The sequence below is a fragment of the Hypanus sabinus genome, chromosome 12 (assembly GCF_030144855.1).
Source record: "Hypanus sabinus isolate sHypSab1 chromosome 12, sHypSab1.hap1, whole genome shotgun sequence".
NCBI lineage: Eukaryota > Metazoa > Chordata > Chondrichthyes > Myliobatiformes > Dasyatidae > Hypanus > Hypanus sabinus.
Window position 1 is genome coordinate 59,381,166 of NC_082717.1, and position 27,085 is coordinate 59,408,250.

Sequence of the window (27,085 nt, forward strand, 5' to 3'; positions counted from 1 at the left end):
AGTATTACAGTGGAGTAAAGAGAATTATACAGGGATGAGAGAGGAGCTGGCCAAAGTTGATTGGAAGGGGACGCTAACAGGGACGACAGCAAAACAACAATGAGTGGAGTTTCTGGGAGCAATTTGGAAGGTGCAGGGTAGATGCATTCCAAACATGAAGTAGGTTTCTGAAGGGAGAATGAAGCAACCACAGCTGAAAAGGGAAATGAAAGACAGCATAAAAGCAAAAAAATAGGGCATATAATATTGCAAAAGTTAGCAGGAAGTTAGAGGATTGGAAAGCTTTTTAAAACCAATAAAAGGCAACTTAAAAAAGCCATTAGGAGAGAAAACATTGAATATAAATACAAGGTAACTAATAATATAAAAGAGGATATGAAAAGCTTTTTCAGATATATAAAATAAGAGAGGCGATATTGGCTCACTGGAAATAACACTGGAGAAGCAGTAATGGGGCCAAAGAATTGGCAGATAAAATAGTGGCTTGGGAAGCTGAAAGGTCTAAAGGTAGAAAAGTCACCTGGGCCAGACAGACTACACCCCAGGGTTTTGAAAGAAGTAGCTGAAGATATATTGGAAGCATTAATAATCTTTCAAAAATCACCAGATTCTTAAATGGTTCCGGAGGACTGGAATATTGCAAATGTCATTACTCTTTAACAAGGCAGAGAGGTAGAAGAAAGGAAATTCTAGGCCAGTTAACCAGACTTTAGTGGTTGGGAAGATATTGGGTGAGGTTTCAGAGAACTTGGAGACACATGATTGAGTAGGCCAAAGTCAGCATGGTTTCCTTAAGGAGAATTCCTGCCTGACAGATCTTTTGGAATTCTTTGAGGAAGTAAAGGCAGGATAGACAAGGAGTCAGCGGATGTTGTTTACTTAGATTTGTTTATTTGTTTATTTTTAGAAGACCTTTGACAAGTGCCACGTAAGAGGCTGCTAAACAAGAGCCCATGGTATTACAGGAAAGATACTAGCATGGATAGAAGATTGGCTGACTGGCAGGAGGCAAAGAGTGGGAATAAAGGGGGCCTACTCCTGTTGGCTGTAGGTAACTACTGGAGTTCCACTGAGTTCGGCATTGGGGCTGCTTCCTTTTGCATTATACGTCAGCAATCTGGATGATGAAATCCAACGACTTTGTGGCCAAGTTTACAGACAACACAATGATAGATGGAGGGGCAGTTAGTGTTGAGGAGCAGAGAGCCTGCAGAAGGACCTTGACAATGAGAATGGGCAAACAAGTGGTAGATGGAAGATGATGTAAGTAAGTGTATGGTCATTAGTTGTAGGAATAAAGTCATAGACTATTTTCCAAATGGGGAGAAAATCCAAAAATCAGAACTGCAAAGGGACTTGGAAGTTCTTGTGCAGGATTCCCTAAAGGGTAACTTGTAGACTGATTTGGTAGTAATGAAGGTAAATGCAATATTCACATTAATTCCAAGAGGATTAGAGTATAAGAACAAGGATGTGATGCTGAAGACTTTTCAGTCAGTACACACTTGGGGTATTAAGAACAGTTATGTGCCCTTACTAAGAAAGGTGTGCTGGCATTGGACAGCATCCAGAGGAGGTTCATGAGAATGCTACCTGGAACAAAAAGGTTAACATATGAAGAGCTAGAGTTTCCTGGATTGCTAGAGTTTAGAAGAATAAGGGGAGATCGCATTGAAACCTACATGGTATTGAAAGGCCTAGATAGAGTGGATGTGACAAAGATATTTCCTATAGTGGGGGAACCTAGGATTAGAGGGCACAGCCTCACAATAGAGGAACGTTCATTTCGAACAGAGATGAGGAGGAATTTCTTTAGCCGGAGGGTGCTGATTCCGTGAAATTCACTGTCATGGACAGCTGTGGAGACCAAGTCACTGAGTATAATTAAAGCAGATGTTGATAGGTTCTCTATTAGTCAATGCATCAAAGGTTATGGGGAGAATGCAGGAGAATAGGGAAGAGGGGGATAATAAATCAGCTATGGTGGAATGACGGAGCAGACTCAATGGGCCAAATGGCCTAATTCTGCTCCTACATCTTATGGTCTAAATTGGAGCAACCCTAATTATGGGGAACTTAGCAGGAACTGTCAGAGGTCAACTGACTGAGCCTTTTTGAAAGCAAAGGAAGAATTGGCAAGTGAGAGGCATTTAAGAATATGATATAAAGTGGCCAGGAACATCATGATCCTGTTAGGGTGAAGGGAAAACCTGTCATATCCTAGCTACCTTGGCTGTTAAGAGATTTTAAAATCGGAGTCCTACACTGGATTTTGGTGGTCAAGATTGCACAAACCCTATGATGACTGCAAAAAGATTAAAAATACTTTTAAGAGGGAAATCAGGAAGGCAAAGAAAGGGATGAGATGGATCTGGAAAGTAAAGTTAAGGAAAGTACCAAGAAACTCTCTGTAACTACACTAAGAGTAAAACAGTGGCTAGGGAAAGATTAGACCCTTTTAGAGATCAGCAGGGTCGCCTTTGTTTTGAACCACACAAAATAGGTGGATTTTTGATAAACACTGTATTTCTTCTCAGTATTTACTAAGGAATGAATCATGGTTGCTCAAGAGATAATAGGAAATGAGTTTTGGAGGACATTCACATTACTAAGGAGGCGATATTTTCTGCCTTGCAACACATTAAGATGGATATATCCCGAGCCTGACCAAGTACAACTGCAGACTTAGTAGGAAGCGAAACAGGAAATTGCAGAGGCCCTTGTGGAGATGCTTGTTTCATCATTAGCCACCGGTTAGGTTCAGGAAGACTGGAAGTTGATTAACGTTGCTCTGTTCTCTAAAAATGATAGCAAAGACAAAAAAGGAGAGCCAGTCAGCCTGACATCAGTAGTGGAGATGACACTGGAAGGAATTCTGAGGGACCATTCAACATTTGATTAGATATTGTCCAATTAAATAATGTTTTGCATGTTTGGTTACGCTTGATGAATCTTTTAGAGTTCTTTGATTAAGTAACCACAACATAGAAGGTGTAGGGCAGCAGATCTTGTTTCTTTGGACTTCAGCAAGGCCTTTGATATGGTCCCTCAGAGTAGGTTGGTGTGGATGGTTGGCTCCATGGAATCCAGGAAGAACTAGTTTGGTTGATTCAAGATTGGCTTGAAAGGTGGAAGCAACGGTTAATGATTGAAGGTCATTTCTCAAAATGGAGGTCAGTGATTAGTGGTGTGCCACAGGGCCCATGTTGGAATCCTTCTTATTTGTTATTCATATAAAGATTTGGATGTGAATGTACAAGGCTTGATATGAAAGTTTTTGGCTGACATGAAATTAGGAGTTTTTGTTGATAGTGATGAAGGTTAAATTAGATTACAGAGGGATCCTGATCATTTAGGGAAGTGGGCCAAGGTGTGGCAAATAGATTTCAATACAGGTAAGTGTGAAGTGATGCACTTTGGAAAGTCAAACCAGCATAGTACTTATACTATGAATGGTACGGCATTAGGAATGCAATGGAAGAGAGTCAGCTGAAAGTAGTGCCACATGCAGACAGAATGTTCAAAAAGGTATTTAGCACATTGGTCAAAGCAATGAATATCGGAGTTTTGGCATTATGTTTCAGCTTTACAAATTGCTGGTGTACTTGCAGCTAGTTACCTTGAGCACTTACAGTACTGCATCCAGTTTTGGTCATTCTGTGAAAGGAAATATGTAGTTATACTGGAAAGAAAGCAGAAAAGATGTACAAGGATGTTGCCAAAACTAGAGGGGCTGAGTCAAAGGGAGAAATGGCCATGTTAGTGCTTTATTTCTAGACTGTTGGAGAATGAGGCACACTCTGTTAGAAATGTTTAAAATTATGAGGGGCATAGATAAGGCAGAGGGTAACAGTCTTCTTCCCAGGATAGATGAGACCAAAACTCGGGGGCAGCAATTTAGGGTGAGAAGGGAAAAGTTTAAAAAGGAACTGAAGGGGCAATTTTTTCACAGGGTGGTGAGTAAACAGTATCAGCTACCAGAAGTAGTCCTTGAGGCAGGTAAAATAGTATAATTTAAGAAGCACCGGAATAGATGCATGGAGGGGCAGGGGTTAGGGTGATATGGGCCAAATGCAGGAAACTGGGACTAGCTGGATGGACCCTGTGGTTGGTGTGGACTCATTGGGCCAAAGGGCCTATATCCGTACTGTTTTGTCTATGAATCTATGTGGTAGGCATGGTAAAACATCGGCCACAATGCCTCTGAATGGTGAAACAGCTTGAAAGACTGATGCACCTATTCCTGCTTCTCTTTTTTATATTAATGATATAGAAGAATTGGCAGAGGAGGAAATATGATGCTTAAATTCCTGCATAGACCAAGTGGACCCACAGCCTGTATGTGGAACAATCCCATCTACTTCACAATAAAGCAGAATAACTCATTTTGTAAAACTGTCTAAAGTGTCTAAATGAATAAGACATCGTATAAATAACATTTTTACTAAATAGTAACTTACTGTAATCTGACTGAGTCCAGCCAACCTCATTGTTAAAGTTGGTGACATGAAGTATTTAAAAGCAAGATCCAAACTCTCTTTATCAAAGCACAGTGCAGTATCCAAAGGTTCCTTGACCGTACTCCACATCAAATCTGCCATGTTGCGTGCAGCACTCTGCCGTAATTCCTGGTCTGAAAGTTTACACAAATACCTAGATTTGAACATTAAAACAAGTTAAGTACTATTGGTGATGTTTTCCAATTTAAGAGATACAAATATCAGTAATATTTTAGTGAAATGCTAAAAGGTTAATAAAAAATACAAAATCATCACGTGCAAATAATCTGATCACTCACCTAATAACATAAGTTCTAAAAGGTATAACATGTTGCATAACAGCAGGGATGTGTAACCATATCCTGATCTGTAATATAAAACAAAATATAATTACAAAAGACCAGTAATGAATTATAACCACACACTTAAAAGACAATATTACTTCACAAATATGTACATAAAATGTCTCATATTCCATAAAATCCAGCAATTGTAATATTCAACACCAGATATTTTATAGACCAATTAAGAAGTGCTCAAAGTGCAAGATATCCATACTACCTATTCAGAATTGCTGAATTAAAGTAGCCATTAGTTATATCTGCCTTTATCATTTAATTGCAATGAGACTTTGCACAAGTTGCTGGAAGAATCTACAGGCCAACAGTTCAATTTAATCCAGACACTAGCCAATAATCAATCTTAAAGATATTTGGCAAGCCAAGGAATAAATTGGTTCTTCCTTACACACAGCAGAAAATATTTATTAGCATATACATAAACCTATTATTTTTGCCCAAGGATGTCAAAGTACAACTGTGAGTTAATCAAAGAGTTAGAAAATCACAGAACCTACATTAAACGGATCATCGCAAAAGTAACAGTTTTTAGTTGGTAAAAGAAAATGACTAAAACTTTTTCAAATGCTATTTTGGAAAATATGTGAAGGCTCAACAGGTTAAAATTCATTATTTTAAAGTAAAAACGTCAACAAGAAAGTCAGGATAAGTTTTGAAAAAAGGGATACAAAATTAGATACAAAAAAGGGATATTTACAACAATCTGGTCTTTTCCATGGGAATTACTTTGATGCTAGCATATAAACAACGGTTGAATTCAGAATAGTATTTGTACATTTCTGGATTGTACCTAAGGTACCATTACTGTACTAGCAACAGAAATTTCTAGAAGACTATTGAAAATGGCAATGCCATTCACTGCAAGTAACTACATGCTATATAAAAATCAAAACTTTTAACAGAGTGAGAACAAGATTGTTAAAAGAATCAGCAGGCAACATTTTCTCATATAGGCCATAGTGTTCTCCCTGGTATTATGGGTGAATGAACTTAGTATTTCTCAGATGAAATCATTGCCAGATTTCACATTTAAGTTTTTCCCCAATCAGTATTGCTTAAGTTCCTAAGTTACAATCTATCTGTGTATTATGGCCCCTACAAACATTATCGTAATCACTGTATTGTTTTTCCAAGTTCTGATATGCAAAGTATTCGTCAATGATCTACTGTTTTACTTGAAATACAGAGCTAACAGTTTAATTTTTGACTATTAAGGATAGTATTTATATGAGAAGATTCAATTTCACTACTTAATATCAAGATTTCCCTGAATTTAAGGGATTCAAATTGAAGAATGTTGCTTGTTGACGACTTCAACTATTTTGTTCTTATTCTATTTAAAGTTTGGATTTTTATTAAGATAGAATAATTCCACTGATTCTGCATATAGGTCAAGGTAGTGACATGAATTTTCAAGTACTAATAAATTTGTGAATGCAATTGAAATATCTATACTGGAGGGCATAGCAAAATGAAATAATAATTACAAAACTGACATACTAATTACTGTAACAAATTACAACAGTTAACTCTCAGGATATATTAGGTAACTTGTTTTCAATTAACATTTCAGGTCAAAGACACTTTGTCAGTACTGGCAAGGAGAGCAAAGAAGCTCAATACATGGCTGGGAGAGTGGGCAAGTGGGGATGTTTCACTGGGAAAATCAGAGAGAAAACCTCAAAGACCATGAAGAAAAGTGGTGCACCACGGTCACATAGTGGTGAGCATAACACTGTTTCAGCTCAGGGTGTTGGGAGTCCAGAGTGCAATTCCAGTGAAGACTGCCTTAGGATAAAGTGGTAACATAGATCAGCTAGAAAGTTGGGCAGAAGGGGTAGATCATACTTATTCCACACAAGGCCGAGATAATGGACTTTGGGGAGTCAAACTCAGATACACCAGGTATGCTAAACAAGAAGGAACTTTGAAGCACTAATGTACAAAGGGATTTTTGGGTGCAACTCCATAACTCTGAAAAGTGGCAACATAGATAGATAGTGCAATGAAGCAGGCATTTGGTATGTTTGCTTTCATAGACCAACACATCAAATATAGTAACCTAGATGCCATGTTGCAAGTATTCAAATTGATGGTTAGATCACATTTGAGTAATCTACACAATTCTATTTTCCAGAAGATACAGTAGCAATAGAAAGTTAACAAGAGATGTCCCAGGCTGCTGGCTATAATGGATAGCTACAGTTATAAAGTGAGATTAAGTAGGCTTAAAGGTATCTTAGAGTTTATAAAACTATCAGCAGCATAGATGGCATAGTTAGAATCTTTTTCCCCAGGGCAAGGGAGTCTAGAAGTAAAGGGGATAGATTTAAGATGAGACAGGAAAAATTTAAAGAAGATCTGATTGCTAAATTTTTCATATAGAGGGTGCTAGTTACCTGGAACAAACTGCCAGAAGAGGTGATAATTGCTTATAATGACAATTAAATGTTTGAAAACTATTTGCACAGGTACTAGAACTGGAAAGGTGTAGAAGAATTCAGACTTAATGCCGGGAAATGGGATTAGTGTAGATAGGCAACACAGTTGGCATGGATAAAGTGGGCTGAAAGACGGACAACTGATACAGAAAAATCTAGTTATCCAAGATGCAGATTTCTATAGTCCAGAAGGAGGTGCTTTTCTCAAGCTTGCATTGTGCCTCATTGTAACAGTGCAGTTGGCCACAGATAGCTGGCTGCTCAGACAACTCTGAGCTTCCTATTGCCTGCCATTTTAATTGCCCATCCCACTCCCAACTCTGACCTTTCGGTCTGTTGTCATCTGTACTGTTACAATACCTCATCCTCCATCTGAGCAAGCCACAGCCCTCAATATTCAATACTGAATTCTATGAGTTCAAATCATTTGATTTTACTTTATGCATCAGTTGTCAGATCTATGATTTTGGTTTAACCTGGTTCTTCTCCCACCCACCCCCCGGCCCCCCACTATGTGCAAATGAGAACAAGCCCAGTTTAACCTGTAAGCAGGACTTCACAAACCCCTACATTCTTTTGTTTACATTTTTGTTCTCTTACTGCTTGCATTCATTCACGGACCAGATAACCATATTTACAGCTTATAACCACTTTCATCCCAGTTTTACACTATCAGAGAAACCCTTCGCCTCCCCAAGCATCCTTTCTCTTCCTCCAGGTTCTTCCAAAGGGACTTCAACATAAAATATCAACTCTATTTCACTTCTCACATATGCAGCTTGATCTCCTCATTGCTTCCAGCATTTGCAATTTCTTTTTATCCCCAGCAATCATAAACCGGATTACCACCACTTAGCTACAATCAAGTCCTCAAGAAGTTGCTGACTGAGTTCTGTTCTTTTCCCCAGCTGCACTCAGATGCAAAATCCAAAGAGAATGAATTTCTAGCAACTATTCTATAGAACATGGCCGATGAACTAATTGTAAAAATACATACTTAGGTGCTTAAAAGGGGAAATAGAGAGTAACTCATCAATTCTTCAACTATCAGCTTAATGATTGTAATTTAATTTTTTTAAATTACATTGTTTTTTTTAAATAATTTAAGTTCCTCTTAATGTACTGTTTTAGCTTAGACAGCTTCCTCACGCCCTTCTTCAGTCTGGGCATTCACATTACTGCATACAGTAACTTGGCCTTTTGGACTTTAGATGATACAGGTTACAAAAGAGTCTGTAGTTTTTCCTTCATGTCACAGCGGGCACATACAGCTCACCTAATGCAGCAAGTTACAATCTTGTTTAATTCATTCCCTGGTTTGTCTACTGCTGGTAAGATAGTCTTTTATTTTGTTTTCTTTAGGATGACTGGTACAGAAATTTTGAGGCTTGTTCTTAAAACACAGCACTAAGTGAAATGAAGATGCTCTCAAAATGTTGTCAGGAAGGAGTTCCAGGATTTTCAAATAATGTAATTCAGAGATGGTCAAAATAGTTATTCATCGCTGGAGGTGTATTGGCAACACTTGTCTTAAGTAAAACTATTAAAACATTTTTCTTTCTTCAGCAGTCCAAAAGGAGAAAAAGAGCAAGCACAGCTATGAATTTTAAGATAGTATATCACAGCTGTGATATTACTTATGGAAAAAAACTTGTACGTTAATAAATGGTTTTACTCATCAAGATGTTTTTGTGTTCAAAAGAAATTAGGAAAAACCCATTAAATTGTAGAACAGTGCTTCAAAACATCAAGGTTCAATGCCATACAAAATTTCTTAATTGTCAGTAATTAAGTCAGTGCCCTGACTCCAAGTAACTTCGTTTCCATTCTTTGAAAACCTTAAAATAGATATTTTGCTCCCCATGCCGATAATGTACAAGAAGGGTGGTAAGTGTGATTGGCATAAATTTCATCAAATCTATGTAAATTCTCCTTACAAAAGCATAATTCTAGCTCTCACATGAGAAAATCTGTAGATGCTGGAAATTCAAACACCACCACACACAAAATGCTGGTGGAACACAGCAGGCCAGGCAGCATCTATAAGGAGAGGACTGACGATGTTTCAGGCCAAGACCCTTCGTCAGGACTAACCAAAAGGAAAGATAGTAAGAGATTTGAAAGTAGTAGGGGGAGGGGGAAATGCGAAATGATCTCAATTATTCTGTGAAAAATACCTTTTATCACATCCTCCTTGATTCTTTTGTGTCAAATTTTAAACCTGTTACCCTCATCACTAAGCCATCTATAAATGGGAATATTTTCCTCCATTTACTTATGAGCTACAATTAACCTACGCACCTCAAACAAATCTCCATTTGACCTCCTTTGTTCCAAGGAGAACTGCCCAACTTGTACAGTTGAACTTGTAAATTAATCTCTCATTGTCAGATTCATTCTACTAAATCAATTCACCATCCTCTCCAGGATCTGACATTACAAATTGTGGCAACCAGGCTTGGACAGTTTTGGGCTAACCCCAGTTTTGTATACGTTCAAAACCTTCCTGCTTAAGACTCTCAGGATTCCATGTATTTTACTAACCACCTTTGCACACTCAAAAATTTAAACTCATGCTCACTGAGGTCCCACGCTTCCCAAATATGCTCTAATCTATAACATATCCATTTCAGAAAAAGTGCAGCATTTCACACTTCTCTGCAATAAAAGAAATACATAATTTGTCTACTCAATGAGCCACCCTTTATATCCTTTCGACAAAAGTTGGTGAGTTCCACTTTTCCACATTATATTCTAGTTATCTGGCTCTTACCGATTTACTCACCTTGTCTATATCCCTTTGAAGCTCTCCAATTCCTCCTCATAACCCATACCACGACACCTTAGTATTTATATCCCTCACCCATGTCATTGATATAGATTATGATTGCTGGAGCTTCATCGCTAATCCTTTGAGCAAGCAATTAATCACAGTCTTGGTACTCAAAAATGTTTTAACTTACACTTTCCTGACCATTAAGCTAAACTTCAATCCATGATATTATATTAATCCTTATCCCTTGTGATTTTATTTTTTATTCAGTTACCCTCACTTGTTTTTTTTTATGAATCAAGTCGTTCCCACATAACCTATTTTGCTGAGTGTAATATATCATACAATTCCAAAAGACAAGTGAAACTTGAAATTTCTGTTATATATCAATGCTGACCATGCTCAATTCCTGAGAAATAGATGCTAAAGTTTTCCATCCAAATGGTGTCAAGTTAACTGTTCTGTGGTTCTACGTTTTATTTTTCTAACACTTTGACAGGAATATTTCAACTAATTTACATTTTTCCAAGTAAATTTAATTGTTTACTAAGGTGTATTCTGTACTTAAGCAAGGGTGTGCTTTCATGTTAAGACTCAAAGTTCTAATTACTAATACTATATATAAAATCAAAAATAATTTAAGCAGTTATATTCAGGCATTTAAAGCCTTTTGCAACACACAAATCCATGGGTTTAATATCTGTCAAAGTATTTCTAACAACAGGGGTTGAACTTTTGTTGACAAAGTTCTGTGTTGCACAAATTCGACCTCAAGACTTAAGCTGCCACTGCAGATTAAGTGCACAGAGAGGAACAGCTATGCAGTTACAATTTACAAGACTATTTCTATACTAAATATAGACATAGGATTTTCTGAAGCAAAGTGCTGTTGTGAAATGCACACAGATAAAAGATCATTAAATAGATACAAGTACATTAAAAGAAGAAAAGTAATGAATGAAGATAATAGAGTCAGGGAGATGGAACAGGTGTGTGTTATTGACAGGGAGCTCTGATTTATATCAAAGTTCCGTTGATAAATCATAACTCAGATGCACAAAGGTATTGGAGATAAACTAACTTCTATAGATCAAAAAAAATGTTCTACTTTATTTCTCGGTGGGCAGCAAGATTGGCAGGAATGATCTCTTGGACATCTCTGCGTCATAGCTGAAAGCAGATCATAGTTGGGCACCTAACATCCAAGGATACGGCAATGATTGGGGGGGGGGGAATCTCATTGAAACCTCTCGAATATTGAAAGGTCTGGATAGAGTGGATGTGGAGCGGATGTTTCATATAGTTGGAGGTGGGGGAGTCTAGGACCAGGTGCATTGTGTATTTAAGCAAGGGTATGCCTTCATGTTAGGGTTTAAGATCCTAATTATTAATACTACATATAAAATCAAAAATAATTTAAGTACAGTTATATTCAGGCATTTAAAGCCTTTTGCAACACACAAATGTATGGGTTTAATATCTGTCAAAGCAGAGCCTCAGGACTAGAGGATTCGAAGCGAGAAGGCTGCGAGTGGAACGGCTAAGGATTTCCGGAGCAAAGGCATTTTATTACTCAGGATAAAGAGAGGCAATTCAGCGCAAGTGCGTGACTTCAGCCAGTAGACCGGAAAAAGTTTAAAAAGAAGACCGCCATACTGGGCAGCAGAGTGTGAGGGTAGCAGAGCGATAGGGCTTTGACAGTAATGGGACAAGGCAAGGTAGGTTTACCTGTGTTAATTGCCAAAAGGGAGTAGGTGTTTGAAGCTGGTGTTCTGTGCTTGGTGTCAGATGTGGCAAGTCCTGGAGTCTCCCAGCCTCCCAGACAGCCATTTCTGCACCTGGTGTGTCGAGCTGCAGCTCCTAAGGGACCATGTTAGGGGACTGGAAATGCAGCTCAAATTACCTTCGTGTGGTCAGGGAGAGCGAGGAGGTGATAGAAAGGAGTTACAAGCAGGTGGTCACATATGGGCCACAGGAGACAAACAAGTGGGTCACAGTCAGGAGGGGGAAGGGGAAGGGTCAGGTACTAAAGAGTACCCCTGTGGCTGTCCCCCTGAACAATAAGTTCTCCTGTTTGAGTACTGTTGGGGTGGGGGGGAAACAACCTACCTGGGGGAAGCAAGAGTCCAGCCCTGTGGCACAGAAGGGTAGGGGGAGGAAGAGGAAGGCAGTAGTGATAAAGGACTCTATAGTTAGGGGTCAGACAGGCGATTCTATGAACTCAGGAAAGAAACTGGGATGGTAGTTTGCCTCGCAGGTGAAAGGGTCTGGGATGTTTCATATTGTGTCCATGATATCCTGCAGTGGGAGGGAGAACAGTCAGAGGTCATGGTACATATTGGTACCAATGGCATAGGGAGGGAAAGAGAAGAGGTCCTGAAAGAAAACTACAGGGAGTTAGGAAGGAAGTTGAGAAGCAGGACTGCAAAGGTAGTAATCTCGGGATTACTGCCTGTACCAAGCAACAATGAATATAGGAATAGAATGAAGTGGAGGATAAATGTGTGGCTGAGGGATTGGGGCAGGGGGCAGGGATTCAGATTTCTGGATGACTGGGACTTCTTTTGGGGCAGGTGTGATCTTTACAAAAAGGACAGGTTGCACTTGAATCCTGGGGGACCAATATCCTGGCAGGAAGGTATACTAAGGCTACTGAGGCGAGCTTAAACTTGAATTGTTGGGGGGTGGGAACCGAACTGAAGAGACTGGGGGAGAGGCGGTTGGCTCACAAATAGAGAAAGCTTGGAGGCAGTGTGTGATGGAGGATAGGCAGGTGGTAGAGAAGGGACACATTCAAATTGACGGTTTGAGATGTATCTATTTTAACACAGGGAGTACTGTGAACAAAGCAGATGAGCTTAGAGCATGGATCAGTACAGGAGCTATGATGTGGTGGCCATTACAGAGACTTGGATGGCTCAGGGACAGGAATGGTTAATTCGAGTGCCGGGTTTTAGATGTTTCAGAAAGGAAAGGGAGGGAGGCAAGAGGGGGCGTGGCACTGTTGATCAGAGATAGTGTCACGGCTGCAGAAAAGGTGGACATCATGCAGGGATTATCTACAGAGTCTCTGGGTGGAGGTTAGAAACAGGAAAGGGTCAATAACTCTACTGGGTGTTTTTTATAGACCACCCAATAGTAACGGGGATACCAAGGAGCAGATAGGGAAACAGATCCTGGAAAGGTGTAATAATAACAGAGTTGTATCGATAATTTCCCAAATATCGATTGGCATCTTCCTAGAACAAGGGCTTTAGATGGGGTGGAGATGGTTAGGTGTGTTCAGGAAGGTTTCTTACAACAATATGTAGATACGCCTACAAGAGGGAAACTGTAGTTGATTTGGTACTGGGAAATGAACCTGGTCAGGTGTCAGATCTCTCAGTGGGACAGCATTTTAGAGATAGTGATCATTATTCTATCTCCTTTACAATAGCATTGGAGAGAGACAGGAACAGACAAGTTAGAAAGTGCTTAATTGCTGTAAGGGGAATTATGAGACTATCAGGCAGGAACTTAGAAGCTTAAGTTGGGAACAGATGTTCTCAGGGAAAGGGAGGGAAGAAATGTGGCAAATGTTCAGGGGATATTTGCGTGGAGCTCTGCATAGGTAAGTTCCAAAGAGACAGAGAAGTTATGGTAGTGTACAGGAACCGCGATGTACAAAGGCTGTAGTAAATCTAGTCAAGAAGAAAATCTTATGAAAAGTTCAGGGAGCTAGGTAATGTTAGAGATGTAGAAAATTATAAGGCCAACAGGAAGGAGCTTAAGAGGGAAATTAGGAGAGCCAGAAGGGGCCATAAGAAGGCCTTGGCGGACAGGATTGAGGAAAAGCCCAAGGCATTCTACAAGTGTGTGAAGAGCAAGAGGATAAGTATGACAGTGAGAAAGTCTGTATGGAACCGGGGGAAACAGCAGAAGTAAATGAATACTTTACTTCAGTATTCACTACAGAAAAGGATTTTGGTGATTGTAGTGATTACTTGCAGAGGACTGAAAGACTTGAGCATGTAGATATTAAGAAAGAAGATGTGCTGGAGCTTTTGGAAAGCATCAAGTTGGATAAGTCACCAGGACCGGAGGAGATGTACCCCAGGCTACTGTGGAAGGCAAGGGAGGAGATTGCTGTGCCTCTGGTGATGATCTTTGCATCATCAATGAGGATGGAAGAGGTTCCGGAAGATTGGTGGGTTGCGGATGTTGTTCCCTTAATCAAGAAAGGGAGCAGAGATAGCCCAGGAAATTGTTGACCAGTGAGTCTGACTTCAGTGGTTGGTAAGTTGATGGAAAAGATCCTGAGAGGCAGGACTTATGAACATTTGGAGAGGTATAATATGATTAGGAATAGCCAGCATGGCTTTGTCAAGGGCAGGTCATGCCTTACGAGCCTGATTGAGTTTTCTGAGGATATGACTAAACACATTGATGAAGAAAGAGCAGTAGATGTAGTGTATATGGATTTCAGCAAGACATTTGTTAAGGTACCCCATGCAAGGCCTATTGAGAAAGTAAGCAGGCATAGGATCCAAGGGGACATTGCTTTGTGGATCCAGAAATGGCTTGCTCACAGAAGGCAAAGAGTGGTTGTAGATGGGTCATATTCTGCTTGGAGGTCAGTAGTGTGTCTCAGGGACCCTGGGACCCTTACTCTTCATGATTTTTATAAATGACCTGGACGAGGAATTGGAGGGATGGATTAGTACGTTTGCTGATGACACAAAGGTTCAGGGTGTTGTGGATAGTGTGGAGGGCTGTCAGAAGTTACAGCGGGACATTGACAGGATGTCAAACTGGGCTGAGAAGTGGCAGATGGAGTTCAACCCAGATAAATGTGAAGTGGTTCATTTTGGTAGGTCAAATATGATGGCAGAATATAGTATTAATGGAGAGACTCTTGGCAGTGTGGAGGATCAGAGGGATTTTGGGGTCTGAGTCCACAGGATGCTCAAATCAGCTGCGTAGGTTGACTGTGGTTAAGAAAGCATACGGTGTATTGGCCTTCATCAATCGTGGAATTGAATTTAGGAGACAAGAGGTAATGTTGCAGCTATATAGGTCAGACCCCAACTTGGAGTACTGTGCTCAGTTCTGGTCGCCTCACTACAGGATGGATGTGGAAACTATAGAAAGGGTGCAGAGGAGATTTACAAGGATGTTGCCTGGATAGGGAGCATACCTTATGAAAACAGGTTGAGTGAACTCAGCCTTTTCTCCTTGGAGCGATGGAGGATGAGAGGTGACCTGATAGAGGCCTATAAGATGATGAGAGGCACTGATCATGTGGATAGTCAGAGGCTTTTTCCCAGGGCTGAAATGGCAGCCACAACAGGGCTCAGGTTTAAGGTGCTTGGGAATAGCTACAGAGGAGATGCCAGGGGTAAGTTTTTTTTTAAAAAACGCAGAGCGTGGCGAGTGTGTGGAATGGGCTGCCGGCAACAGTGGTAGAGGCAGATACAATAGGGTCTTTTAAGAGTCTTTTGGGTAGGTACATGGAGCTTAGAAAATAAAGGGTTATGGGTAACCCTAGTAATTTCTAAGGGCACATCTTTGTGAGCCAAAGGGCCTGTACTGAGCTGTAGGTTTTCTATGTTTCTATCCATTTAGAACAGAGATGAGGAAAAATTTATTTTGCCAGAGGGTGGTGAATTTGTGTAATTTTTTGCCACAGACAGCTAAGCAGGCCAAGTTACTGGGTATATCCAAGGCAGTGGTTGACAGGTTGCTGATTAATCAGAGCATCAAAGTTTATGGGGAGAAGGTAGTAGAATGGGGGTGAGAGGAATAATAAAACAGCTTTGGTGGAATGGCTGAGCAGACTCACAGACCCAAATGGCCGAATTCTACTCCTGGATCTTTTAGTCTTAATACATGTTTAATTTTCTAGAATGCAGGAAGTAATGCAGTTACTTTAAATATGTTAATAACTCAAGTATTTATACATTATTTTTTGAATGACCATAGAAGCAAACTACACATTACATTATTTTATAGAGCACACAAAGTAACATACACCTTTTGATAATACAACTAGCCAAAGCTTTAAACAATGATCATGAATTACAAAAATGTGTAAATATTTTGGATTTATAACTGAGTTACACAATTTTAAAGTACATAAACCTACTTGCTCCACATCCCCAACAACATCTGGCTTAACCAACACTCTACATTCTTTACATAATTATGAAACTTATTGCAAAAGAACCAAAATAGCTTTAGCTTACATTCTTAACTGTAACCTAACAAAATGTTTATGAGCATATCTACCTGTACATTAATCTGTAGGGAACAGCAAATTTTTAATAGACTAAGTCAACTGGCTTGTTGAATAATTAATAGAATTCAAAGTAAAAAATATGTACAACTTACATTGGATACTACTGTAATAAATGCATGTGCTATTGGAAAAGGAAGAGTTTCAGGTGTTCCATATTCAAAACAATCTTTCATAAGCGTAAGGCCATTTTTCCCACAAAAGAGGCAGACATAGCGAAGCAAGTGCAAAGGTACTTCCACATCCTAAATATATAACGAATAAGGGCAATTAGAGATTTTGGACACAAGAAACAAAATGATGAAAATCAGCAAATTACAAAAGTTTTCAGATTAAAATTATTCGTTCCCTCTATACCTCACCTCAAATCCAGTTTTGCTGACTTTACATAAAGCTCAGAAAATTAGAACTTTATAAAAGACAATCACTACTTCAATATTTTACAGTAACAAGATCTTTTGGAGATTTGCTTTGGGTACATGGAACTTATAGTAGTATGTAGATTTCTCAAATATAATCTAAACTATCTATATCAATATTGCCAAATTAAATCTTCTTACAGGTTTTTCCCCACTAGCAAATTCAAAAAGCAATGCATTCAATTGCTGAATTCATTATGTGGGTAATTAAAAGCACCTAAACTTCAGGCCTGATTTTTTTTTAAAGTTCACATCAGAACTTCAACCGCTTTATTTTCATCACACACGCTTTTAGTGTTCCTAATCTTTCCATGCCTTTTATTTTCATTTTGTCAGAAAAATTATTTTACCAGAAAGATATTGGACGTATCCAAAATTGTATGAAATTACTTCCTAAGGATTATATTGGAATGTCTATTTTAGGAGGTACTATGAATGAAAAATTAAATCTAACAATAATTCAACATGATGCACCAGATGAAAATTTACAAATATGATAATGCACTGGAATATAATATTATGCATCAGAATCAGAAAGTTTAAAGTTAAAAGTGTTCTGATCAAAGTTCATATTTTTTTTTAAATCAAGAATACATTGGGAATGGCTTTTCTGCAAAACAATTTCTTAATTGCTTTGTATAAGATAGTGTAAGTGCACTGCCAACAGAGTCTTAGGTCTTTTAAAATATAGCAATTACTTGGGAAATAAAAAAGGTATTTAGTGCTTTGAAAATATAAACTATTATTTTAATTTAGTCTATCATGGGCCTCGCAATCAACTTCAATTCCCACAAGGAACTACTGACTCCACGTTTAATTAAAATCACTTGTACTTTACAACTATGAATTTCACTTAACAAGAAAGTTTGTAACCAATAACTGCATCTCAAACTTCAGCTGTTAATAGCCAGTTGAAAATAAAGATCATACAATGTCAACTTGAAACCTACAAATTCACCCTGCAGCCAAGTGAAACTCATATGCAACAGGTATAAAGTGTGTAATAACATTAAGACTGCAAAATGAACATAAGTGCAGAGAGTAGTTGTGACTGTCAGTTATATTGTATCTGTTGCCATACCACATATTGGAGGTGGAGAAGCTAGGAAACTGAAGACTCAAGAGTACCATGTGAACATGGAGACTAAATTTGGCAGCAAATGAAAAACTCAGCTCAGCACAGAAAAGGACACTGAAACCACTTTTCTTGAATACTGATGACTGTAAGAGAGGGGCTCAACTAAGACTGAAACAATGCATGTCCCATGTATTCCAAGGAGATTCAGGCAGAGCAAAAGACCTGTACAGATTCCTGTAGCAAGTCAAAAGTAAATAAAATGCAAGTTGGGTTGGAAAGAACATTTAACGTACTCTACAGCTATTTAGGTTTAATTTCCTAGTAAGTTTTGCCCTTAAAAGAGACACTTCAAATAATTAAAGAATCAGAAATTGAGTCATTTTCTTTACAGGAGAAAAGCTGTCCAGAAAGTCTAAAATATTTTTATATATTACTGGTTGTATATCCCAAATTAATTTTTCACTATGTTACCAAAGATTGGTAATGAAAGAACATATCAAAATAGCTTAAGTTAGATGAAAGTTGTTACTTACATTCATATCACAGAACGCCCCTAATAAGTTGCTTTCGTGAGCTGAAATATCCTAATTTAAAGAAAGGTTAGTATAGATTTTAAACAACATTGAAGTATCATTATATTATCATCTTAGGTAACAGCAGACACAAACTACAAAGCTGATTTAACCCATTATTTTCAAGTTAAAAACCATTTGTTTCTCAGAAAAATTTCAAAACTATTAATGCTTTAATTCCATCATTAACATTAGCAATAGAACACTGAAATCTTGTGTCAAGTGACCAAACATGCAAGCCCAAATAAGGCAACTGAACATATAATCTACACTGAGACATCAAAATGTTAAAACAAAGGCCTGCCTGCCAAGTAAATGGGGATCAAAAGCCCAATCCATTTTACAGGAATGCAACTGTTTCCGAAAATCAAGCAATGGTCATCCATCAGCAACATCATTTACACCCTTATGGTATCTTTAACATAGCAAAATGCCCCAAGGCATTTCACAGGAGAGTATTCAGAGGGTCACAAAATGGGATATTAGGACAGCCAGGTAGGTTTAAACGGCACCTTGAAAGAAGAGTAAGGTTCAGGTAAAGACTTCCAGAGTTAACTCCACAAGGAACACATAAGCCACCAATGGTGAAGCAATGAATATATGGAAAGCACAAAAGGGCAAAATTGAAGCAGCACACAGATTGAAAAGTGCTATTGGGCTAGAAAAGGATACAGAGATGGGAAGTCCTTGAAGATTTGAAAACAATTATCAAAATTCAGGCATTTCTATTCTGGAAAATGCCAACACGTAATAACAAATATACGAGTGTCGTTTCCAAGAAGCAGAAATTTGTGGAGAGTCCAAGATATGTTCAAACTAGCCAGTAGAAATAGTCAATCGTAGAGCCAAGAAGATATGGATATAGATTTCAGCAGTAAAAAGAATGGAGGTGATTGAGGAATAATAGATCATAAATTTAAATCAGAGTGCAAATGATCTGAATCCACAAGCAGAGAATATGGATGTGGCACAGACTAACCACAAATTTCTGTTTCTACAACAATGAATGTCAAGCATTTTGTTTTTAATTCATTGCTGTTTGTGCAACTTTGCTATGCAAATACCAGCCATGTAACAGTACCTGAACTTCAAAAGAAATTCATTTGTTATAAAGTGCTCAGTTAGTTTTCCTTAATTATTTCTTGTAGCTGGGGTAACTGTAATATTTTATAAAACCTATAATTTCTATGCTTACAAATCTTAATATAAGTAGTAAACTCTATTTGTGGCATATAAACAAATATGCATTCTTAATCTGATCTCATAAAATACATCAAAAATATTTCCTGTCACATAACTGCATTTGCCTTAGTTATTTCACTCAAAGCCTGAATTATATTAAGATATTGATCAAGATACAGTTGCAAATTAAATTACAAACATAAGCATAATATCTACATTTTTGAATGGACGCTTGCCACTTTTCAAAGAATACATTATTCACTTGTTGCCTCTCAAATCTTGACATTTGATAGTTTCCTTATGCAAAAATCATATGGAACTAGTAAACTTTAAAAGTATTATCTATTTGAAGCACAGAAATTAATATGGAATTCAGGAAAGTAAATTTTCTAATGCTGTTCTCTTCTACAACACTCCAAACATAGTCCATTTGTTACAGAAATGTCATCTGGAGAACAAACACCAGGTTGCCAAATAAGGGGTTGCATTACTGATTCTTTTCTGTTCACACACCAACAAATGTCATTCTATTTATGCTAATCATAGCTATAACAGTTTGTTTCATTAAAACTTCAAAAATCTATTGCATCCATCCCATCCTTAAGAGTAAACACTAAAACACTATAAAAAGGCCACAGCTATTTTCTGAATTGCCTGAAGCAATTTATCACATTTTTCTTTTCTCCCCTTACATTTCAAGTTTTATACCTAATCAATTTTAGTTAAGTTAAAACCTTGAAATATACATAATGCACAAACATGCATCTTCTTCCAAAACAATAGATATTTGTTAAAAACTCAGTTAGCAAATTACATATATCAACGATACAGCTGAAAAAATACATTATACCTCTATAGTAGCATGAGTGTTATGTTTGTAGGCAGTATATAAAGGAAACTGAATCTGAAATATCTTTGCCACACATAACAACAACTTTTCTTTTTCCTCTGTATTCCATGCACTAAATGGATCAGTGCTCCGTGCAGAAACCTCATCAGTTCTCCCACATGTTCTATTATTTGTATTTTTCTCCACAAAATCATTCAATTTTCGACCAATATCGTCTTCATTTTTATTACTCTCTCCTTCCTGATTAGTCTGTTCATGGATTTGCTGATTCAGGTCCTGCCATGATGAATCATTACTAGTGCAAATTTTACACAACTGGTCTTGAAGAGCCTGGATTTGAGCAGTCACCATATTGATAAGGGCATAAACAACCTGGTTGAAGATTTCCAGGTGCTTGTACTCCTTGAAGCAACAAAGGCATTGCCTATATTTTAAAGAGAAACATTGACAGTTTTACTTAAAACACAAAAATAGCAAAACTTTAGTGAAAGCCAACATAAACACATTTTTAGAAAATCTATTATGCACAGAGAACAAAATCTTATGACATCATGAATATAATTACTGGTCTGAAATATAGCTTCCAAATGTCTCTGGAAACTCTAAAACATGTTGTAGATAACTTTGCAAAACCCTGAACTATGATATATACTGTATTCAATTTTGCTGTCATGTCAGAAGAACCCCTGAGTTGTACCTGAAGATAGAACATTATTACATCATGTGAAAATGACATTTATGCAGCTATCATAATGATGAACTGCCATCAAATCAGGGTCAAATACTCTGTGTTTTATTCACAGAAGCTAAGCTTTTTGACAATTAATAGGTAAGGCCGGTCGCAATTAGGACAAATGGACAAAATAGTTAGCAAGGACATGGTGGGTGAAAGTGCCCATTGCAGTGTTGCACATCTCAAAAGAAACATGTACAGTGCAAGGAAAAGTTAGTGAATCCCTTACAATTACAAAGTTTTCTGCATTGATTACTCATAAAATGTGGTCTGATCATTGTCTAAATTACAGTAATAGAGAAACACAATCTGCCTGAACTAAAAACACACAACTGTACATTTCATGTCTTTATTGAACACATTGTTTAATCATTCACAGTCCAGATTGGAAGAAGTATCTGAACCCCTGAATTTAATAACTGGTAGAACCAACTTTAGCATCAGTAGACACCACCAAACATTTCCTGTAGCTGTTGATCAGACTTGCACAACAGCGAGGAGGGATTTTAGAATATTCCTCCATACTAAGCTACTTCAGTTATCAATATGAACCTCCAGGTGAGGTTCACCAGAATGATACCAGGAATAAAGGGGTTAACATATGTGCAGCATTTTGGAGCTTTGGGTCTGTACTCACTGGAATTTAGAAGAATGTGGGGGAATCTCATTGAAACCTACCGAATGTTGAAAGGACTAGATAGGGTAAATGTGAAGAGAATGCTTCCTATGGTGTAGTATCCAGAACCAGAGGGCACAGCCTGAAAATTGAGGGGCAACCCTTTAAAACAGAGGTAAAGAGGAATTTTTTCAGCCAGAGAGAGTAAATCTGTGGAATGCTCTGCAAAAGACAGTGGTGGAGGCCAAGTCCATGTGCATATTTAAGGCGCAAGTTGATCGTTTCCTGATCAGTCAGGGCACCAAAGGATATGGCAAGAAGGCAGATGTGTGGGGTTGAGCGGGATCCAGGGTCAGCCGTAATAGGATGGTGGAGCATTCTCATTGGGCTGAATGGCCTAATTCTGCTCCTCTGTCTAAAGGCCTAGTATTTCTGGGACACCTTGCATGAAAAGCCCTCTTCGGGTCATGCCACAACATCTGACTCTGACTTGGCCATTCCAAAACATGAATTTTCTTTTTTTTAAACCATTCTGTTGTTGATTTACTCTTGTGTGTCAGATCATTGTCTTGCTGCATCATCCAACTTGTGTTAAACTTCAGGTGACGGGCCATTACCCTGACACTCTCCGGTAAAATGTCTTGATACAATTTCATTGTTCCCTCAATGACTTTAAGCTGTCCAGGCCCTGAGGCAGCAAAGCAGCCCCAAACCATGATGCTTCTTCCACCATACTTCATGGTTGGGATAAGGTTTTGGTTTTGCTGTGCAGTGCCTTTTTTCCTCCAAACTTAGCAGTGTGCATTTCTGCCAAAAAGTTCAACTTTTGTCTCATCTGTCCATACAAAACTGTCCCAGAAGTGTGTGGAACATCCAGGAGGTCTTTCGCAAACTTAAGAGGTGCAACAATGTTTTTTTTGGGGAGTACTGGTTTTCTCCGTGGTGTCCTTCCATGAACACCATTTTTGTTCAGTGTTTTTCTATAGTTGACACATGGACAGAGACCTTAGCAAGTTCTAAAGATTTCTGCAGGTCTTTTGCTGTTACCCTTGGGTTCTTTTTCACCTCCTTCAGCATCGCATGTTGTGCTCTTGGTGTGATCTTTGCAGGACACCCACTCCTAGGGACAGTAGCACCAGTACTGAATTTCCTCCATTCGTAGACTATTTCTCTTATTGTGAACTGATGAACACTCATATCTTTTGAAATGCGTTTGTAGCCTTTTCCAGCTTCATGCACTTCTACAATTCTTCCTCTGAGGTGATCTGAAAGTTGTTTTGATTGAGGCTCAGTGCAAGAAACAGATCTTTCTTGAGAAGAGCAGGCTCTGTTAATAACCTGACTTTGAATCAGAATCAGGTTTATTATCATCAGCATGTTAATAATAAATTTGTTAACTTAGCAGCAATACATAATATAGAAGAAAAATAAATAAAATGGTACATAATTAAATAAGTGGATAAAATTACAGTATACATATATTGAATTGATTAAAAATCATACAAAAAAATCAGAATATATATTTAAAAAGTGAGGTAGTGTTCCAGGGTTAAATGTCCATTTAGGAATCAGATAGCAGAGGGGAAGAAGCTGTTCCTGAATTGCTGAGTGTGCTCCTTCAGGCTTCTGCACCTCCTACTTGATGGTAACACTGAGAAAACGGTATGCCCTGGATGCTGAAGGTCCTTAACAATAAACGCTACCTTTCTGAGACACCGCTCCTTGAAGATGGCCTGGGTATCTTGTTGGCTAGTACCCAAGATGGAGCCTCTGCAACTTCTTCCGGTCCAGTGCAGTAGCCCCCCCACCCCCATACCAGACAGTGATGCAGCCAGTCAGAATGCTCTCCAAGGTATATCTATTGAAGTTTTTGAATGTATTTGTTGCACCTAGATGTTGGGACCAGGCTAGGTCAGAGATCTTGACACCCAGATACTTGAAAATGCTCACTCTCTCCACTTCAGATCCCTCTATGAGGATTGATGTGTTCCTTCATCTTACCCTTCCTTAAGTCCACAATCAGCCCTTTCATCTTATGACGTTGAGTGCAAGGTTGGTGCTGTGACACCACTCCACTAGCTGGCATATCTTGCTCCTGTACGCCCTCTCCTCACCATCAGGGATTCAGTGAATTTATAGATGGTATTTGAGCTATGCCTAGCCACACAGTCATGGGTATAGAGTAGAGCAGAGCAGTGGGCTAAGCACACACCCCTGAGGTACTAACCGTCAGAGAGGAAGAGATGTTATCACCAATCCGCACAGATTGTGATCTTCCGGTTAGGAAGTCGAGGATCCAATTGCAGAGGGAGGTACAGAGGCCCAAGTTCTGTAACTTCTCAATCAGGATTGTGGAATTGATGGTATTAAATGCTGAGCTTTGTGTGCCTTTTCTTTTTATATAGGGCAGAGCATCTCTTCAACCCACACCTCCGATCTAATCTCATTGACTGGAACACCTAACTCCAAATAGCTTTTGTAGAAGGCATTACTCCAGAGGCTCACATACTTTTTTGAACCAAGACTGTGATTGTTTAAATAGTGTACTCAGTATTGATAAGAAGAACAATTATTTGCGTGCTATTACAGGCAGTCCCCCGAGTTACAAAAGTCCAACTTACTGACAACTCGTACTTACGAACAGAGGGAGGAGAACGCCATCCACCATTTTAAGTCGGATCACGACGCCGCCCACCATTTTAAGTCATTGCCGTTAACACTGTGTTGAGTGTATAACTTTGCATTTGGCTTAAATATTTCTTAGCAAGATTCACCCTGACCCCCCCCCCCCCCCACTTTCCAGACAGCACTGCCCCCACTTGTCCCATTTAACCTGTCCCAGTGCAGGTGGACTTTATGACCCGGAGCAGCATAAGACCCGCCGCTCGCGGCTGCTGCTGTATTTTTTTTTATTAAGTGCGATCATGAACAATAGCCAGATCAGAAATGCTGATCAAGACAACTAGTTCCTAAAGAGAACTCTGATAGGCCAATCAAACGGTTCACTGATGCTCAATGTTAGAACATTAAATCCGCAGTTTTCTGTTCTGTTGACGGAAAACGATCGCGATTGAAAATAAGGTGGAAATAATAAAGAGATTGGAAAGAGGTGAAATGCCATCAGTCATTGGAAAAGCTTTAGGCTACAGGCGGTCAACGTTCAGAACAACTTTAAAGGATGCAGATAAAGGACAAAGTGAGAATAATGGAGCATATGAAAAGCTCTGCCCCGATGAAAGCTACAATTATTACTAAGCAATGCAGTGGTTTAATTATAGAAAAACACACGTTTCTTAAGTGTTTTATATGCATAGAAAGGTAAAATATATACTATATACTAAGACAAACATTTGACTGACGCTAAATAATACTGGATGTACCTGTTCTGACTTACATACAAATCCGACTTAAAGATGGACTCAGGAACGGAACTCATTCGTAACCCGGGGACTGACTGTAGTTTAGGCAGATTGTGTTTGTCTATTATTATAACAGATGAAAATCAGACCATATTTTATGAGTAATTAATGCAGAAAACCTGGTAACTGCAAAGGGTTCACAAACTTTTTCTTGTAACTATATGCCTCAAAAAATTCTGGACAACCCACAGTCTGGGATTCACTTTAAAATAATTAGTTCTAAAAGTAACAACACAAAATTTAAGCCCCTCTTTATCGTCACACCAGTTGTTCAAATATTCAAATAAGCAATCCCTATGGTGGTGTTGAATTACACAGTGATTTATCAGTTAATGTACAGAATGAAAGCAGCACAAGTCTTTTTAAACCAGTTTTGTTCAACCATTATATTCAAACACTTCCAAGCAAAATCCAAGGTAGAATATCAATAAAGCAATTTAGGAAAGGAAACTAAAATGTCAAAATGTATCAACTTTTCTTGTGACTTTAATTTACAGAAGTGAATTATTACTGCAATTGTATCACCTCAAATATGATTATATAGTATAAAGTCAGCTCATGCAGGCATCATAACTAAAATGTACACATACCTCTGTGCCCAAGAATTAATGTAATTAAATATTTTGAGAGCATGTTCCTTTTTAAGCTGTAGTCCTTCATTACTTTCTGTTTCAGATACTGTTGGAAGGATAATAAAATTAGTTTCACAAAGCACAAAACAGGCAATTCCATCTAGTTAGATTATGCCTCATGTTTATACTTCATGAGTCACTTAAATTCAGAGAGTATACAGCACAGAACAGGCCCATCAGCCCATTATGTCCATGTCAACCAAGACATCCATTGATCTTTCCTTTCCTTCTCAATTTTTTTTAAACATTGTAATTGTACCTGCCTTCACCTCCTTTGGTAGCTGATTCCACATACCCAACACACTCTACGTGAGAAACTTGGCTTTGAGGTGCATTCTAAATCATTCCCCTTTCACCTCAAACCCATGCTCTTAAGACTCCCCTATCCTGGGAAAAAGTCAAATGAAAGCAATGTAATTGATGAGTTCACTGATATAGAAAAACATATTTGAGCTATTCACAAAACTGATACTGCTAAATCAATGAATAAAGAAATGTTGTGACAGGATAGAAATACCGCAGGCTTCAATACAGTTGTTAAGTTATATCAACGCCTTGAACTTAGCGATACAGATTGATTTTGTTTCCAGAAAAGAGGAAGATGCTAATAGTTAAATCTTTTACAAAGCAGCTAACACAGCAAATAGATTTCAGGGTTTTTCAAATGAAGTACAACCACCATATTCTGCTAAATGTTTATAACAAATTAAAAGGCCCCCTTTGGAAAGTTTGGGGGTGCCAAGGTAGAGTTGCAGTTATCGTGGTGCTATTACAGCTTGGGGGCTCAAGAAAGTCCTCTGAGAAAGTTTGTATGTTTCTCCCATGTATACGTGGGTTTCATCTAGGTGATTCAGTTTTCTCCCACAGTCCAAAAGACAAGCAGTCAGTTAGTTAATTGAGCATTGTAAAATTATCCAATGATTGGCTAGGGTTACTCGGCAGCGCAGTTGTTGAGCTGGAAGAGCATGCTTTGCGCTGTATCTCTACATCAATAAACAAACAAGCAAATTCTGCCTGATTCAAATCACAAATGAATGCTTTTAAGAGACTACTGATAAGTTACTGGAATGGTAATATGTTTGAGAAATATAGTTACATGAATAAAACTACAGGAACTTACAATATTCCCCTCAGAGAGAGAAAAAACAAATTCAAGAACAGATGGTGAAATTATGGAGGACTCAGAAAATGTAATAAATATTTTATTAATTTAAGGGTCAATAAACAAAGGAAACATA

The 27,085-nt window shown here is 38.4% G+C and overlaps 1 protein-coding gene across 7 annotated transcripts in view; it reads right to left on the reverse strand.

Annotated features, from left to right (window-relative positions):
• The window catches only part of usp34 (ubiquitin specific peptidase 34), a 319,734-nt gene that overhangs the window by 244,826 nt on the left and 47,823 nt on the right, over positions 1–27,085 (reverse strand). For all 7 annotated transcript variants that reach the window (XM_059986017.1, XM_059986013.1, XM_059986016.1 and 4 more), the window contains exons 2-7: positions 25,806–25,893; positions 20,448–20,871; positions 18,377–18,427; positions 16,442–16,591; positions 4,799–4,866; positions 4,461–4,653 (exon numbers count right to left, since the gene is read on the reverse strand). In XM_059986017.1, the coding sequence (XP_059842000.1) occupies positions 4,461–4,653; positions 4,799–4,866; positions 16,442–16,591; positions 18,377–18,427; positions 20,448–20,871; positions 25,806–25,893 (974 nt within the window). The remainder of the gene's footprint in view (positions 1–4,460; positions 4,654–4,798; positions 4,867–16,441; positions 16,592–18,376; positions 18,428–20,447; positions 20,872–25,805; positions 25,894–27,085) is intronic.